Source organism: Punica granatum, chromosome 6, assembly GCF_007655135.1.
Source record: "Punica granatum isolate Tunisia-2019 chromosome 6, ASM765513v2, whole genome shotgun sequence".
Classification (NCBI taxonomy): domain Eukaryota; kingdom Viridiplantae; phylum Streptophyta; class Magnoliopsida; order Myrtales; family Lythraceae; genus Punica; species Punica granatum.
The window spans coordinates 20642389-20658524 of NC_045132.1; the positions used below are offsets into that span (position 1 = coordinate 20642389).

At 40.0% G+C, this 16136-nt stretch overlaps 3 protein-coding genes and 1 pseudogene across 3 annotated transcripts; 2 read left to right on the plus strand and 2 right to left on the minus strand.

Moving 5' to 3' along the window:
- Positions 1-567: 567 nt before the first annotated feature.
- LOC116211941 lies at positions 568-1298 on the minus strand. The gene is made up of 2 exons (XM_031546489.1): positions 1086-1298; positions 568-951 (listed from the first exon to the last, which is right to left on the minus strand). The coding sequence occupies exons 1-2, from the start codon at positions 1216-1218 to the stop codon at positions 671-673; spliced, it is 414 nt and encodes a 137-aa protein (XP_031402349.1). The 5' UTR covers positions 1219-1298; the 3' UTR covers positions 568-670.
- A 1119-nt stretch (positions 1299-2417) lies between these two features.
- Positions 2418-3165, plus strand: LOC116212243 (aspartyl protease AED1-like). The gene is made up of 2 exons (XM_031546811.1): positions 2418-2666; positions 2854-3165. The coding sequence occupies exons 1-2, from the start codon at positions 2418-2420 to the stop codon at positions 3163-3165; spliced, it is 561 nt and encodes a 186-aa protein (XP_031402671.1).
- A 1945-nt stretch (positions 3166-5110) lies between these two features.
- Positions 5111-6127, plus strand: LOC116211820 (sulfated surface glycoprotein 185-like). The gene is made up of 2 exons (XM_031546340.1): positions 5111-5317; positions 5596-6127. The coding sequence occupies exons 1-2, from the start codon at positions 5155-5157 to the stop codon at positions 5868-5870; spliced, it is 438 nt and encodes a 145-aa protein (XP_031402200.1). The 5' UTR covers positions 5111-5154; the 3' UTR covers positions 5871-6127.
- Positions 6128-6664: 537 nt separating this feature from the next.
- On the minus strand, positions 6665-14568 carry LOC116212244 (annotated as a pseudogene).
- Between the last annotated feature and the right edge of the window lie 1568 nt (positions 14569-16136).

Here is a 16136-nt window from a genome sequence, read left to right on the forward strand (position 1 = left end):
TGTCAAAATTATATATATTGGTCATGTAAAAACTTTTCGCTCGTGCATAGTGTTTGTCTGGAAGAAGTTGGATAGAATATTCAATGCCAAGCAATTAATCAGAACTAGCTAGAATGAATAATGACCTCCCCCATCAAGTATCAATTCGAAGAGTTTCCGCTAGAACTTCTCGATTTTGTATAGTGTTCTTAAAATTTCTTGAGAGAATTTCTGACGGAAAGATTCTGACGGAAAACGAGATTTCTTGTTTTGAGTATCAATTTAACAAGCGATAAGATTCTTGTTCTCCCCCTTAGGTATCTCAGGACTGGGAATTCTGTATCCATGAAATTTGAAGTCAATTTGACACACATGGAATGGGGCTATGGTGGAAGACCAAAGCCTACTAATTTCCCACTAATTGGTATTTGAGTTTCCACTAATCCGAATTAATTGGACATAGCAGTAATGGTCCGCGTACGTCGAAAACCAAAAAAAAAAAGAATATGAGGAAATGATAGAGAAGTCATCACGGTCATGAGAATGGTTAATTTATTATTTTGAAATTCTTAAGAGAATACATAAGTATAAAATAACTGGATTATTTATAAATTCAGTTAAACTATATGTTGTGGATAAACGATTTGAATGTTATCCACAAGTACTCCAAAACTTTCCTGTCAATGATTAATCAATCACAAAGTGTACAATTGAAATGATACGCCTCCAGAGGATCTTGATCCGCTTCCAGAGGATCTGGATCTGCTGGCGCACTTCTGGCAAAATCTGGGCTTTCAGCAGTCTCACCAGTGGGTATGTAGTTACGGTTCTGATAGGACGTCATCCGAGTACTGTGGATCCCGTAACCAGCTGGATTCGGGGAATGGGACGATGTCGGAGTGCCACCGACATGGGAACCGGCTGGCTTTGGGTGATCTCCTCCTACTTTACTCTTACCACTCTCATTATCACCTGTGACAAAACATACATGACAACATAATTCACTCTTATTACTATGGCAGTGAAAACAAGATGAAGGATTATAGTATGTCCTAACTTTATGAATCTCCAAGATTTGGATGTTTCAAAAGGTCCGATGTGTATACCATGATGAGGAGGATTCTCATCAAGCATCCGGGCAGCTTGTGCTTGAGATGGTGAGAGCAACTGATAATCCCGGATTAAAAGGAGACACAATATGGCAAAGGAGAGAAGCTTGGTCTGGATGGCCACAACCATTTTTGTGCAGCTTCTTCGTTATCTCTCTCTCTCTCTCTCTCTCTCTCTCGGTGCTGATGACTCCTTGGGGGCTCTAGCGTATCATATCATCTCATATATATACCGTGACAGGAAGAGTGTGAAGTGAAAGTGGGCTGGTCAAAAGAAAGGATGGATAAAAGGGGGTCATTCATCTTCCTCATGATGCTTTTTCTTTTTCTCATTCCGGTATAACAGAGCATGGGAGGTTCCCCCGATCTTATGTCCGAACTGAGGGTGATTCTTCAAAGGCTCTTGGCGTATTTGTTACTTGTCACAACGTTACTGTCTTGATGGTGCTATACTTACAAAGAACGCATCATATTTATTATCGTGCGCCATATTTCGAACAGGACAGTGTGAATAAATTATTGTGGCTATGAGGTCTTTAAATCAGGCCACACAGTCGAGGCAACAATCCAAATTAATTAACCAGTAAATCTCCTTAACTAGAGAGAGTACTTGGTGGTCCCTAGCTGGCTCTGCCTTACAATTTCCTGGAAGCCACTATGGATGTGTGTGTGATTGAAGGAACAATTCCAGGAAAATGCTAGCGACATATCCGATGCATATTTTTATAAACATGAAATTTCTTCTTCGTTTCTATTGGTCCCAGGGAAATTTGTCGATCTAAATGGATATTGTTTATTCTAGCCAGAGGCACCACTGCTCCGTTCAAAATCGTCGTTCCTGTAGCAGCGGTCAAACCACAACCCACTCGCTCTCATCCAGTTCATGTCGTCCCAAATACGATGAGTCTGGAGTGTTTTTCCACATCCGAAAGCCACTAACATGATGGACTATCAAACAGTCTCCTAATCAGCACCTTAAACCAAATGCTACCCAGTTGGTTCACTACAGGGACTATGTAGATATTCTTGCACTTGTATACGAAGTAACATATGGACACAGCCATGAATTTCAAGCGCAAACACATGCAGAGTTAGATATTAGCTTCGACAACAGGTATGTGCTAGCTGGGAAACCTTCGGTGTGATCCTATCTCCCTCCCTTCGGAAAGGGTGGATGCATTGCTTTGTTCGACATAGGACAAAGAAAATCACATATAGTGTATACGGGGGCCAAGATTAGGAGGGAACTACTCTAATTATGGTTTGAAACAATTGGATACAGCTCTCATGGACCAATAGAAAACTATCAAGGATAAAGCGCGAGCAACCATGATTGTCTTTGGTTGTGGACAGAACAATATCAGTAATGGTTTCGGGTCCACCGCCGGCATTCTTGGCTTAGGGAAAGGCACTCACACCTTAGTCTGGCAGACAGCATACAAATTTAACCATATTTTCTGCTACTGCATCCCACCCACATTCAGCACAAATGGGTACCTCCTCTTTGGTCTAGGAGCTCAGAAAATTTGCCAACCTGAAATGTTCATGCCTCTCGACTCAGCGCCCTGCCCGGCCCCAGTGTTTCGTCAACCTCCTAAGCATTACCATCGAGGACCAAATATTAAGTTTCACCAACTTAATAAAACCAAATCAATCTCCTAGTTCGTCTCCTTCTTCTTCCTGTTACAAGACTATCATCGACTCAGGGACAACCGTGACTCGGCTTCCCCAATCTGTTTATGCAGTGGTCCGTTCAGCGTTCTAGGACTACATGCGGGGATACCCAGAAGCTCCTGAGCTTCCTCCATTATTAGACACGTGCTATGACCTGGAGGATTGTGAGTACGTGGAACTTCCTCGGATTGTTATAAACTTCAAGCGAGCGAACGTAACCTTGGACCCCTCGGGAGTCATTTGGAGAGAATCGAACTCGCAAGTTTGCTTGGCTTTTTCAGGAAACACTGATCAGAAGGATGACCAAATCATAATTGGCAGCACGCAGCAGAGCAAACTTGATATCCTATATGATGTCAAGTCCAAAAGAGTCGGGTTTGGAAGAGGCAGTTGCGGCATATGAGAACTGCTATATTTAATATATTCCGTTTGGAACTTTTTTCAGTTATTAGTAAATATGAAATTGATACTCATTTCAAATTATCAGTTGTTTTCCAGACACTTACTTTCCTCGCTTATAAGGTCTAAATTGGCCATTTAACAGCTTATTCAATACAGCTCGCCGATCGGATTATAAATGACAATGCCGAAAAGACTGATAAGTGTGACAATCAGCATCGTTTCGGAAAAAAAGTTCAGATGTATGGATCTATCCGTTTCTCTCTTCTAAAAGACAAAAATATGATCTTTCTGTTTGGTGGCTTACAAGATGATCCTTTAGGACTAGCAATTAACTGAACTTGAGCAAATAATGATTTTCAGGCAGAACTAAAAATTTAACGAAGTATTAATTTAATGAGTTGGAGATGCTTTTTCCACACTGGGATGATGAAGAGGTGTGGATGAATTAATGTGAACTCAATTGGGGCATGGAATGGGGCTAATTTAGTGGAAGACCAAAGCCAACCCACTTCCCACTAATTGATACTTGAGCCTCCACTAATCTTAATCAACTGTATATAGCCTTACTGGTCGGAATATAAAACGCAGTAGGAAGGATGGTTCGAGGATGTTCTCAGATCCTTTAGAAAGTCGGAATTCAATGATCTCTAAGGATGTTTTTCGACATCTTTGCTTTAGAGAAACTTCCACCCTTTCTTTGTACTAAATTTAACCTTCACTAATTCAGTAAATCAACGGTGATTCAAATCTTATATAGATTTGTGCAGGCATGTATGTATTCTGTCAAAGATATCAAGATTCCAAACCCTTTGATTCAGGCAACTTTTGTATAGTTTAAAGGGGTAAAAACTCTTTAGTTCTTTAAAATTATCAAGGACCACCCTCAGACCAGGTCATCCGGCACTGGACATGGAGTTAGTTTTCAGTAAGTTTTGATTCAGTAATCGCATGGAAAACTAGGGGTGCTATCTAAGCATACAATTTTCTGTGGAAACATGAATAAGTAAGCATCATTGCTGGGGTTCTATAAAAATGTCCTAGTGGTTTTAAATGTCGAATGGAACTGCCCATCAGGAACTCGAATCGTTTATCCTGTATCTCAGATATTATGTTGAATATCCTCTGCTATTTGCCACTATGAAATTAAAGAAACATCATTCTGACAAAGTAATTGCACTGGCTAATTATTCCCATTGTTGAAGCGTAACCCAACATGGGTGGCCATATTAGACGACTTTCAGTGGAAGACCTGAGGTTTCCATGTAAATGATTCAATCCATCCAGAAACATAGAGCTCCTTTTTAATACTCGGAAATGGAATGGAATGGAATAGAATGTAGTGAAGATCTCTTCCTTCTAATCATTTGCTTATATGGGGACACTTTCATAATTTCTCTCTTTTGGCCAACACTTTTATTAGTTAGAAAGATTGTTCCATTCCGAAGATAGTTTTCCTTCGGCTTGATGGAATGATCTATCATTCAAAAAGCTTAAGAATGCTCGTTCCATCATTTCTACCATATTTCGATATATATCATATCAGTTTCTAGAAAATTTATATATCTATAAATATAATACAAAATAACAACTTGAAACACAAGTTCATCCAATCAAATACGCTCATTCATATTATCTAATTCAACATAGAAATCGCTATTTTTCTCTCAATGCAATTATATTTCACTATATAAAATTCATTCCACTCCTTTCCTTTCCATTCCCGTGTACCTAATGGGACCTGAAAGGAAGAAGAAATTAAGCAGTGACTACTAAATGTCTCCTCGTGAACCACTACATACTGGTCTGGAACGTGTTGCACGTTCATTTTCATATGATTGCTTTCTTTTCCATTTAGTAATGATGGTTACTTTGGAAGTAGAGGTGCAGTGTCTGTACACTCTGATGTTAAATACAGAGCAAGCCAAGCCCTACTGAGAGTAGGAGCAGTGGAAACCAACCAAAGAGAGGAAGAAAGCAAAAGGAGCAAGACATGGTGGCCATCAACAACGAGAAGCTCAGCTCTCTTACCATCTTATGCCTTTTCATTGCTCTGAACTCCGACTTATTCTTCTTGCAGTCTGTAGTAGCACCGCGTGGTTCCATCCCTGATTATAATCCGCGTGGTTTCATCCCTGATTATAATCACCCCACACGTATAGTTCTCTTTTCCCGGCACTTACGACGACTAAGACTACAAGTTTAAACAAACAGTTTTGTAAATACCATCAAGTTGGTTTGCCATTTTTCTATGCGGATGAAGAAGATCAGATAGATACCAACAAGGGGCTCTTAAGGAGGCCGTTGGGTGGATCGATCTCCTTGCACCATTAAAAACCGTGTCATTTTTACACAAAAAAACAAACAGAAAAAGGAAACCAATGAAAGTTAATATAATGCAATCATTTTTCATTTTGATTTTTCTGCTTGGCAGGGCCTACCAGCGGCAGCGATCGTCCTGCTGCTAAGAACACAACAAGCAAAGATGATGATGGTAACAGCTCAACACCAACTCCTCCTAGTCCTCTGCCTCCATCTCCACCTCCTCTTCCACCATCTGCACTAGCACCTCCTCCTCCTCCATCTCCCCCTCCTCCCGCTCCCCCATCTCACAATGATAAAAGTAAAAGTGGAGTAGCTGGAAGCCACCCCCGCCAATCGGGTTCTCATGCTGGAAGCAGTACACCCTCTACCCCGACTGGAACCTGATCTCCCTACCAGCCACCGCAGCCTTCAGATGCCATGTTACAGGCGTAATTTGAAACCATTGCTAATGCTGGATGTGTAGAACAGATGTATGAACGATATTTTTCATTGACTAGATCGAAATTTGCGTTTCTTTGCATCAAGTCATTAGAGCTGATAATTAATTGGTGCAATATGCCATGTGCTTCCATAGTAAGAAAGAATAAACAATATTGATAGTTCCAAGATTAGAGATATTATCTGTTTCGAGTCTTCATTAATTTTTGCAGTAAATAATGGGATCAATTTACAGCTTTGAACTATATATTCTTTGCTAAAGCTTAAACTGCGAGATTTCAAAAGACCATGTCCAATTGCTCTGAAAAACCTAAAATTGTAACATCCTGAGTAGAAAATGAAAAAGATTTCAACTGAGTAGAAAATGAAAAAGATGGACCATGCTAATATACACCTTTTCCGTTGGAATATGAGACAAGCTCCTCATACATAAAAATCGTTGCCAAAGTTTCATATCAAATAGTAACATCCTGGGCAGCGATATATCTTTTTCAACTGCCACAGCTGTGAGTCCCGAACCACCCAACCTTGTTTTCCTGTATGTCGTATAGAATGTTGAGGTTCCTCTGCTGCGTGCTGCCAATCATGGTCAGATCATCATCCTTCTCATTTGCAGCAAAAGCCAAGCAGACTTGAGAGTTGCTCTCCCTCCAAACAACTCCAGACGGGTCGACATTGCCATTGGCTCCATCAAAATTCAGAACCATTTTGGTAAGGTCACAGTCCCATGGCCCTCAAGGTTATAGCACGTGTCCAATAGAGGTGGCACGGTGAGCAACAGGGTACTTTGACATCACTTTCTTGAATTCATCCTGAAGTGCTGCGTAGACTGAGGGAGGAAGACGACTGATAGTGGTCCCGGAATCGATTATAGTCCTAGAAGGAGAAGACCATGGTGCCAACTCTGAGAAATCTAGTGTTTGTTCCCTGATGGTGATCCTAAGGAGTTTAACGAAGTACGGGGACGACCCACTCTGGTCAGACAAGATACTAGTGTACTGATTGTTTTGGCATTTTTGAAGAGCTCCGAAACCAATGAGGAGGTAGCCCTGTCTATTGTACGTGGGAGGGATGCAATAGCAGAAAATCATTGCAAAAGTGCTTAAAGTTTGCGAAATCAAGGAATTATCACATTATGCAAGGCCTAAAATGCCGGCGTTGGTGCCAAAACTATAGCTGCTATTCTGTCCACAGCCAAAGATAAAGTTTGGAAATATATAATCGGTGCTGAGTGTGAGGGTGTCCTGCGCATAGTATCCATTGGAGAAGGATTTATCTGCATAGACAGCAGAGTAGTTGCACCTAGGAAGAGAACATGAAGCAAGTAGGTGGAAGACTTGGAGGGCTCGAAACAACGGTCTCTCTGGGGACAACAGTTGTGGGTGGAGCATGGCAGGCACTGAGTCCATGTAAGGAAACTACCCCTGTCAAATATTAATGGAAGATTGTGTCTCGGGGTGCCAAGGCCGACCGTGACCTCGTACTGCCCAGTCCCATCTTGTGGGAATACAACAGGTATCCTGAGGTCATTCCCATTGCCCACCAGGTAAGTTATGTCACGGGAAGGTAATGATAATGATGCAAGAGAATCTCTGATGGAGTTGACTCGTGATTGGTCCCGCAGGAATTGTGAAAGGTGGGGCCCAATCTTTCAAAGACTTTGTTATTAAACCCCAATTACTCGTTTTTTTTACCAAAAAGACACATTAAATATTTTCTAATTAAAATTCTTTTGTTGACTTAATTTATTCAGTAAGACAAGGGTTCGAAACTAGCGTAAAATATTCATGTAGGGGTGGTTTCTAGTTGAAAAATGGTTTTCTGGACCTGAGGATTCGGTAAGTTTTCTCCGCTCAAATGTGCTTTAAAATCCCGAAAATGGTAAAAATGAAGTTTTCTAACAATTGAGGGCAGATATGCTATTATTTCTGACAAAACCAATTCAATTAGAAATAGTTGAACTGAGTTCCTCAAAAACAGGAATTTTAGGACAGGGGCACGGACACTACCCACGTCTTTGTATGGAAGCACGAGCAGTGCCCGCACTCGGAAGCTTGGGCAGGGTCGCTAGCTGGTCGTCCGTGTCATCGTCTGGACCACCTAAATTTGGAGAAATCTTTCGTTTTGAGGGGCATTTTCTGGAAAAAGAAAAAAAAAGAAAAAAAAGGACCTTTCGGCCCTCATGTGCTGAGACTAGGTCAAAAGAAAGAAGCCCAAAATTCAATTAGTCCCCCGCCCCAGTTCATACAAATAGTAGGATTTGTTGAATAACTTAGCCCCAATTCCAATTATTCTGAGCTCAGTGATCCGAAACGTGCCTGAACTAAGGTAGGAAAGGTATCCCATGCCCCTACTCAGACTCGAAATCAAGCTTCCAAGCTTGTATTTCGGTCGACATGTGCTTAATCAAAGTGTTTATATGTAGATTAGACTAATAGGTTACTAATTTGTGTGTATTAGGGCCTAATTAGGATTAATTGAGTAGTATCATGTTTAATTAACATATCACTCGGTTAAATCAAGCTTGATTGTCTTCAGGAAAAGACTAATTGCATGTTAATCGGACTTGATTTGGTTTTAATCGAGTCAATTTGTTAATAATTAGATGTTATTAGTTGTAATTAGCTTGCATATGTGCTAGTTAGGTTCTGATTGGGCTTAATCATGCTTAATCACTCGTATTAATATTCTGGTCATGCGGTGATTTAGTCCAATTTGTGGTCAATTAGGTTCAATTTGGCTCCAATTGTGTATAATCGGACTAACTACAAACTTGGCTATGAGTAATTAGGCTTGAATTTGCTTATTTAGATGAAATTAGCATGAAATCGAACTTGTGTACATTCTGTAATTTTCTATAAATTAGGCCTAGATGAGTTAATTTGATGATTTGTTGCTTGATTAGGTCTAATTAGGGGTAATTGACTTCCTATTGTATGAAATTAGGCTTAATTAGGTTCAAGTGGCCTTAATTAGCTCAAAATCGACCTCTTAAGCATGCTGAAATTTTTTTGTTGAGTTGATCTGAGAGTCAATTGGGTGATTTAGGGGTCAATTAGGCTTGATTGTGTGCTAATTGGATCGATTAGTGGATCTTCTTGTGTAATAAGGCTTAATTGTGGCCTAATCCTTCGATTTTTGCTTCAATTGATAAGTGGAGCTCTCGATTGTGTGAATGATGATGTGGCTGAGTGGTTTAGTGTCCAATTAGGTCCGATTTCACTTAATTAGAATCTAATTACGAGTAAATAGATCAATTTAGGTGAAATTGACTTAATTAGTGTTTCGACCTAAGGAATTGTTGTCTAATTGAGTCTAATTGGATGTCATTAAGCTTAATTAAAGTAAATAACTACCTTTTGTGTATAAGGCCGAATTTGTGTGCAATCAATTGAGTCAAAATCGGTCAAACTATGAAATTGTTGTATCAATTGGTAATAATAATGTATATTTGGCTTAATCACATAGGGCTAGGGGTAATTAGATACCATTAGAGTGTCTTAGGCTCTTAGGAAGGTCTTTGTGACATTGAGGGCGGGTCATTAGGATCAGCAACCCTTAAACTGGTTAAAATCGATCACTTGACTTAATGGATCGAAATTCAACTTTATGTTTAAATTGATTAATAAATGGTTGATCATGTATAGTGACACATAATCATGGGGATTATGGGGCAATAAACCCACTAATCGATTCCTTGAATCTAAATGGATGGTCAAATCGACCTTGAGGGAACTAAGACCATTTTTATAGATTTTTTTTGTGATTAATTGGCTAATTTATGTACATATGGCTTTATTAATAAAATTGAGAAAAATTGGAAAACCGTGAATAAAACATTTAGATATAGGAAAATAAACTTAGAATTTTTCTAAATTAGGGGCTCTAGGCCCATTTTCCTCTCTTTGGGTCCTAGGTCCATTTCTCGGCCGACTGTGTGAATGATTAACCTGAATGTATGGCCCATCTATTGTTGGCCTGAATGTATGGCCCATTTATTTTTTTAGCCCGAATGTATGGGTCATTTTTCATAGTCAAGATTGTATAAATTGTATATAATCACGTGCATCATGCGAAGTCTATAATTTCTCATTTATTTCCTTATATATTCGCGAATATGGACTTGACCCTAGGATTAATAACTCGACTTCCACAAAATAAAAGTGTTAGAACTATTAGAAGTCCAGAAGGATATTGAAATTGTGAGTTATTGGCCTGCGAACCTCTAATATCGTAAAAAAGCCCTCAAACTCATTTCTCTGGTTAGAAGACTGAGTCAAACTTCAATCCTTAGGAGGTTAGTATCCTGACTCCATAGGTAACTTAGGTGGATCACTGGCTAAATGTGTAGTTACAGCTCCAAACCAATTGGGTCCTACGCCACACGAACTAACTGAATTTCGAGTCGTGACGGAGGCCTAAAAACCACGCTGTGCGATAGCTTGGTGACTCCACTAGGGATCTACAAGAGCGCTTGAGCCCAGAATCGGCCCTGTTTGGATTCAGGAACAAAAAATTTTAACTTTAACTTTAACTTTAACTCAATACACTATACAACAAAAACACATATTTCTCAAGTCAAAAATTTTAACTTTAACTTTAACTCAACACACTACACAACAAAAACACACGTTTCCCGAGTCAAATTTATAATCACATCTCATTTGTCCTTTTCCACAATCAAAATCAAAATCAAAATCAAAATTACTTTAACTCTAAATCCAAACGCACTCTTAGGTTCTTAAAAAACCTAACACTGATTTTGTGTGTACTGTCAGCACCTAATTTCGATCCATCGACTCCAGGGGGTAAAATTGTCATTTTCTCAATTTATTACTTTTTTTTTTTAAAAAAAAGGGACGGACCGCCCGGGCAAGCCGGGCAGGCGTGACTGCTGCCCGGACCGAAACCCAAAAAAAAAAAAAAAAAAAAAAGAGTTCCGGGCAGCGGGGGCCGCTGCCCGCGATCCTGCCGGCCACCCAGAACCGGAAATCGCGGATTTCCGCGATTTCCTCCCCGAAATCGGCCGAAATCTCGGCAAGAAATTGCAATTAAAAGGGGAGAAACCTAATTCGGCAGAGGACACACAGGACCCAACGATCGAAATCAGAAAATTGGCTCTCGATTTGGCGAATTTTGAAATCTGAGTTTCGGAACTCTCGCCGGAAAACCACAGCCTCTTCCCCCCGATTCCGACTGATTAAGCGCCGGAGAGGTCCCGATCGATCACGGCGAAGCACCGGCGGCGCCCAGAGCCATCCCCCACGCCCATTCCGGCCGTCGTCGAGGCGTCCAGGGGGCGAGAACCGCCGGCTCCAGCCCCGTCGCCGCCGCTTTCCTCCCGATTCCGGCAGCCCTTCAGCTAACGGGCCTCGGCCCATTTCCCTTCCTTTGCAGGCTCGGCCCATTTAGGCCCAAGTTCCCCCCAGTCCGGCCCAGCGCTCTTTCGGGCGATTTCCTTCTGGCGGTCCGGTCCGATCCGATCCAGCCGATTCATCCGGCGACTTTTTTTATTTTTTTATATTTTATTTTTTTATTTTTACAGAGAAGCCCTTCAACTTTCCGAACTATGTAAATTCTCAACTTAGTGCCATAATTAGGGCTCATTTCCTCAATATTATTGCTTGCTTAATTGGATATAATGTGAATTGAGTGTTCTTGGGTCGCGTGGGTGATCGGATTTGTCCCGAACTCGACTTTATGAACTTTCCATTTTGTTACATTTCTGTCCAGAGGATTCATTTTATTTTTTTTTTACAGATCTACCCCGAACCCTAAAATTTATTTTCAATAAGTCCCCAATTTTTTTAGAATTTCCAAATCGGTCCCCAATTTTTTGAATTTCCAAATCAGTCCCCAATCTTTTAGAATTTCCACATCAGTCCCCAATCTTTTAGAATTTCCAAATCAGTCCCTGTTCTTTTAAAATCGTTCAATTCAATCCCCTGGTCACTTTCTAAAATATCCGGCCCTTTTCTATTTAGATCACCCACCGGCAATGCATGTGCCCCATTTAAATATTTCAATTTTGTAATTATGTGAACATGTCGGAAATTAGAGTTTATCGGGCGGTCAACTAATGGCCATCTCGACGGCTCGAAATCCATAAACAAAAACATTAGGCAAGTTTCTAATTAACCTAAAATTCTACATACTGGGTAATCGAGACGTTAAATTTGGCTAAATTAAATCACTTGACTTTTTTTAAATAAATTGCATGAACTGATTAATAATCTGTAATCGCACCGACAGTTCAAGAACTGTTAGTCATGCCCTTTTAAAATTCACAATTTCAAAAGCACCGAGATACGTACAACGTAATCTTGATTTTCATGCACACACATATTTACCGATTCAAGAGCATGATTACCGGTTCTTGTTCTGCCGTCACTCTAGTGCATGTTTGTGTTTAGAACTGGTTAAAACATGGGAAAACAAACTAATCACAAAACTCGGCTTAATCAAACATGGGCAAATAGTCAAATAGAGGGTTAGGTTTTTGGGTTTTAGGTGAAAATACTTTTAATCTGTAAAAGCCATATTGTCGCAATACAGAATGATCTAAAAACAACCCACACATTCGAGACTTGACTATGGACATCACGTCTATTGGGTCCGTTTAAATAATACCGAATGCTACATACCCTATCCATCACCCTTTTGTTTGTTTTAAGGTAGGATTTGTATGCCAATATACCCCGGTTAATAATTGGTTAATTCACGTAAATTCGGCAATAATAAAACCCAATTGTTTGTCTATTTATGCCCGTTTTGTTACATTATTGCACTTGTTTTGTTATGCGGATCGAGCCCTATCCCCTAGGATACGATCCATAGGGGGTCCAACGCCCCAATCATAGATCACGGGGTCCAATTCTCTTAACACTGAGCGCGCATCTTAATTTCAATTTCGGTCTTTTCAAACCACACGGTGAGCACGAGTGGAATAATAACCGAACGCAATCCGATCGGGATTCAGTTGTTGTAACTTGTATTTATTTATTTGAGAGGACAATGTAAGGATTCATATTGTACATTTATTCATGTAAGAATCCCGGTCGGAGAGTGGACGGTCGGAGTGTTCCTTCGAATTTACGGTGTCAAAACGCGTAAGATGAGCGGAACTTAATCATGCGGTAAATAAATAATATGGCAAGCCTAGCAAGCTAGAGTACCGAAAGGGCGTGTGGGATATAGGCCCACACGTAATAGAACCCTCGAATTCGGAATTTTCGGTTCTGTACAAGATCATTGCCTTAGCATATTAGGTGTACCCCGTACCCCTAGACCCGGGCGACTCACCGGCCCTCGACCCTCGGGTCGTAAACAGGTAGTGGCGACTCCTTCTCACGTGCGTCCGTCGCGCGTCCCCGGGAAGGTGGACACTCCCAAGCCGCGTTTACTTAGGCGCGCGCATGCGTGCCCCGACGAGATGAAATTCGGGTGCGCACATGTACTAACCCCTTTATTGCGCAATTTTAAATTAGCACTGCATACCAAATAATCCGATCGACCTCGAACTGATGATAGGAAATCCTATTAGGATTTGATAGGGAGGATCGGTAACGATACGCCCATGTAAAGGTTCTCACCGGACGACTCCCGCTCGACCCAAAAGTCCGATGGCCCCCACTTTAGAGCGATTGGCAACTACAGGCCGGGGACCTGCTCGTATAGGTAGCACCCAACCATAGAAAGTCGTAAGCCCATCTATTTGTTTAAATCACTTACTAGTGTAAATGGTAGACAATAGGAAAATTCTTTTGTTTGTATCTTCCTATTTTTTTGGGTAGATATAAAATATATAAGTGGGAGATAAAGAAGTGTACGTATGGGATACCCTTAGCTCTTTATTTTCCACAGTGCATGCTATACTCCCCCCCCTGGTGGTCGAACGGGGGTGACTGTTGAAGAAGCATTGAGTGGGAAGCCAAGTGGTAGGGGTATCGCTGGAATTTAAAAAGTATTGGAAGCATGTCATACATTTCAAGGAGATTTATTAAGGAGATGTCATACGTTTTAAGGAGAAGAGTGATACTTAAAAGAAAAAGGAAACTTCAATCAAAGCTTAAATTTTTTGAATTTTTCAGCGAACTAGGGGCTGAAGCTCGATTTATTGCGAAAATAAATCAAACATTATAAAGGCGGGGCATGGAGGCCCTACATCATCCCCAAATAATAAGAAATGAAGTCTAGGAGGGCAGGAACTCAATCTATGAACTCCTATCGGACAAATAAGAGCATAGTTCTCCAGCCAATCAGTACAGAAATTCCCCTCACGGAAGGTGTGTTCCACCACCACCAACCAATCCCGTTGAAGCAAGGAACGGATATCTCGGAGTAAGGCACCATTACTGCAAGCTTGAACATTAGAAGATCGAAGAAGGCGTACCACCGTTTCCAAATCCACTTCAAGACTTATCCTTCTAAAGCCCAGGTCCCATGCCATCTCTAGGCCAGTCTTAACGGCCCATAATTCTGCCGAAATGGAAGTGGTTATCGTTCTGTACGAAGCCATGTACCCATCCTCCATCAGAATCCCTACACAGACCCCAACACCGGATCCACTGGGATTTCCTTTCGATGCCCCATCGGTATTAAGTTTCATCCACCCAATGTCCGACTTCTTCCAGCCTATATGCATGGTGGCCCGGTGACATCGTGGCCTTGGGGACTCTGGTTTGTGGTCGATATGCAACTCGGCTGGTGAGTCACTTTTACATGTTTTGCGCGGCTGTCCGTACATGGAGATGGCTTGGAAGAACCTGCTCCCATTCGGTATGATGTCATCCTTCTTTACTGACAATGCCGGATAGTGGATATATCGAAATTTGTACTACTGCTTTGCTGATTGTAATTATCTTGGGCAACGTATTCGGAGTTGGGTGTTGGTTGTCATGGAAATGGCGGAACAAGTCGATCTTTGACTCTATATTCACCCGACCGGTGAATTGTGCAGTTGTAATTCATAAAGTTGCAACAAGTTTTGCTCAGGCCTACACAGTTACTAAGCCTATCCCTTCAAGACGTAAGGAATCGAGGCTTAAATTTTCACCCCGCAACAAAGTGCACATATTGTCCCCAGTTTATGGTAATTACTGGAAGCTTGTGAATGGAAAAATAGCCTGAAAAATTAAATACTTTCATGAAATTTCCTGATATACCAAGTTTTTAGATTTTGGCTTAAAAAATCACAACGTTTACTCCCATTTTCCTGATCTACCAATACTTTAATTGAGCCATCAAAACCGCTGACGTGGCCATTAACTGCACTGATATGATGGATGGTTGCCTACATGGATAACATGCCATAAACTTTTTAACCTAAAAATTCACATAGTTTGCTTTTTTTTTCCCTCATCAACCAAAATATCAATAACTTTTCCTTCATCTACCAAAATATGGCTTCTTTAAAAAATCACATCTACCAAAATATGACTTCTTTGAATGAATATAATTTTGAATTAGGGACTTATATATATGTATATTGATTTGAATGTTAAAAAAATTTTTAACAGAAAAGAAGTGTTATAACAGTTACAACTTTATCATTTGCAAATCAAAAGAACTTGTGCAAAGATATATTATACTGCAAAGACAATAACCATGCCAAAATAACCATTCCAACAGAACTCGTGCATACCTACATCTATAAAATTTTAGCATGGTTATTTAGCATCGTTGAACTAATTAGACACTAGGACCGATTACTTTAGCATGGTTCAACTTATTTTGGCATGGTTCATGTAGATATAAATTTCTGGGACAGGTGAAAATGATGAAGATGGAAATTCATCATATCTACATATCAAAATTTAACACCTAAACTAAAAACATAAAATTGAAAAATCCTAAATTCTAAAAAAGTTTATGTGCAAGAAAAAAATAATAATTGAATAACTCACCTCTAAAAATTTAAATGTGAATGTACCTAAAATTAAATTACGTGCATGCAAAAAATAACAATCAGTCCCATATATCTATATCTAAATTTTTTACAAATAAAACTAAAATTCATTTTTCTAAAAATTTAAAAAATCTGAGAATATAACAATCAGTTACACAAATATATGATTACTTGTTCCTAAAATTAAAAATTTAAAAACAAAAAAATAAAGAAAACTCAGAAAATTGATAAAATAATGAACGGTTTCACAAATTCATATTTATATATTTCAAATTCAAAATTTTATTATTTGGAAAAAGCTCAAT

Bases quoted from the DNA above. Each gene is read 5' to 3' on its own strand.
- LOC116211820 (XM_031546340.1), top strand. From the start codon at position 5,155: ATGGTGGCCATCAACAACGAGAAGCTCAGCTCTCTTACCATCTTATGC. The intron at 5,318-5,595 runs GTATAGTTCTCT...TCTGCTTGGCAG, and splicing joins TGATTATAATCACCCCACAC to GGCCTACCAGCGGCAGCGAT.
- LOC116211941 (XM_031546489.1), bottom strand. From the start codon at position 1,218: ATGGTTGTGGCCATCCAGACCAAGCTTCTCTCCTTTGCCATATTGTGT. The intron at 952-1,085 runs GTATACACATCG...GTTTTGTCACAG, and splicing joins TGAGAATCCTCCTCATCATG to GTGATAATGAGAGTGGTAAG.
- LOC116212243 (XM_031546811.1), top strand. From the start codon at position 2,418: ATGATTGTCTTTGGTTGTGGACAGAACAATATCAGTAATGGTTTCGGG. The intron at 2,667-2,853 runs GTGTTTCGTCAA...TCAGCGTTCTAG, and splicing joins CAGCGCCCTGCCCGGCCCCA to GACTACATGCGGGGATACCC.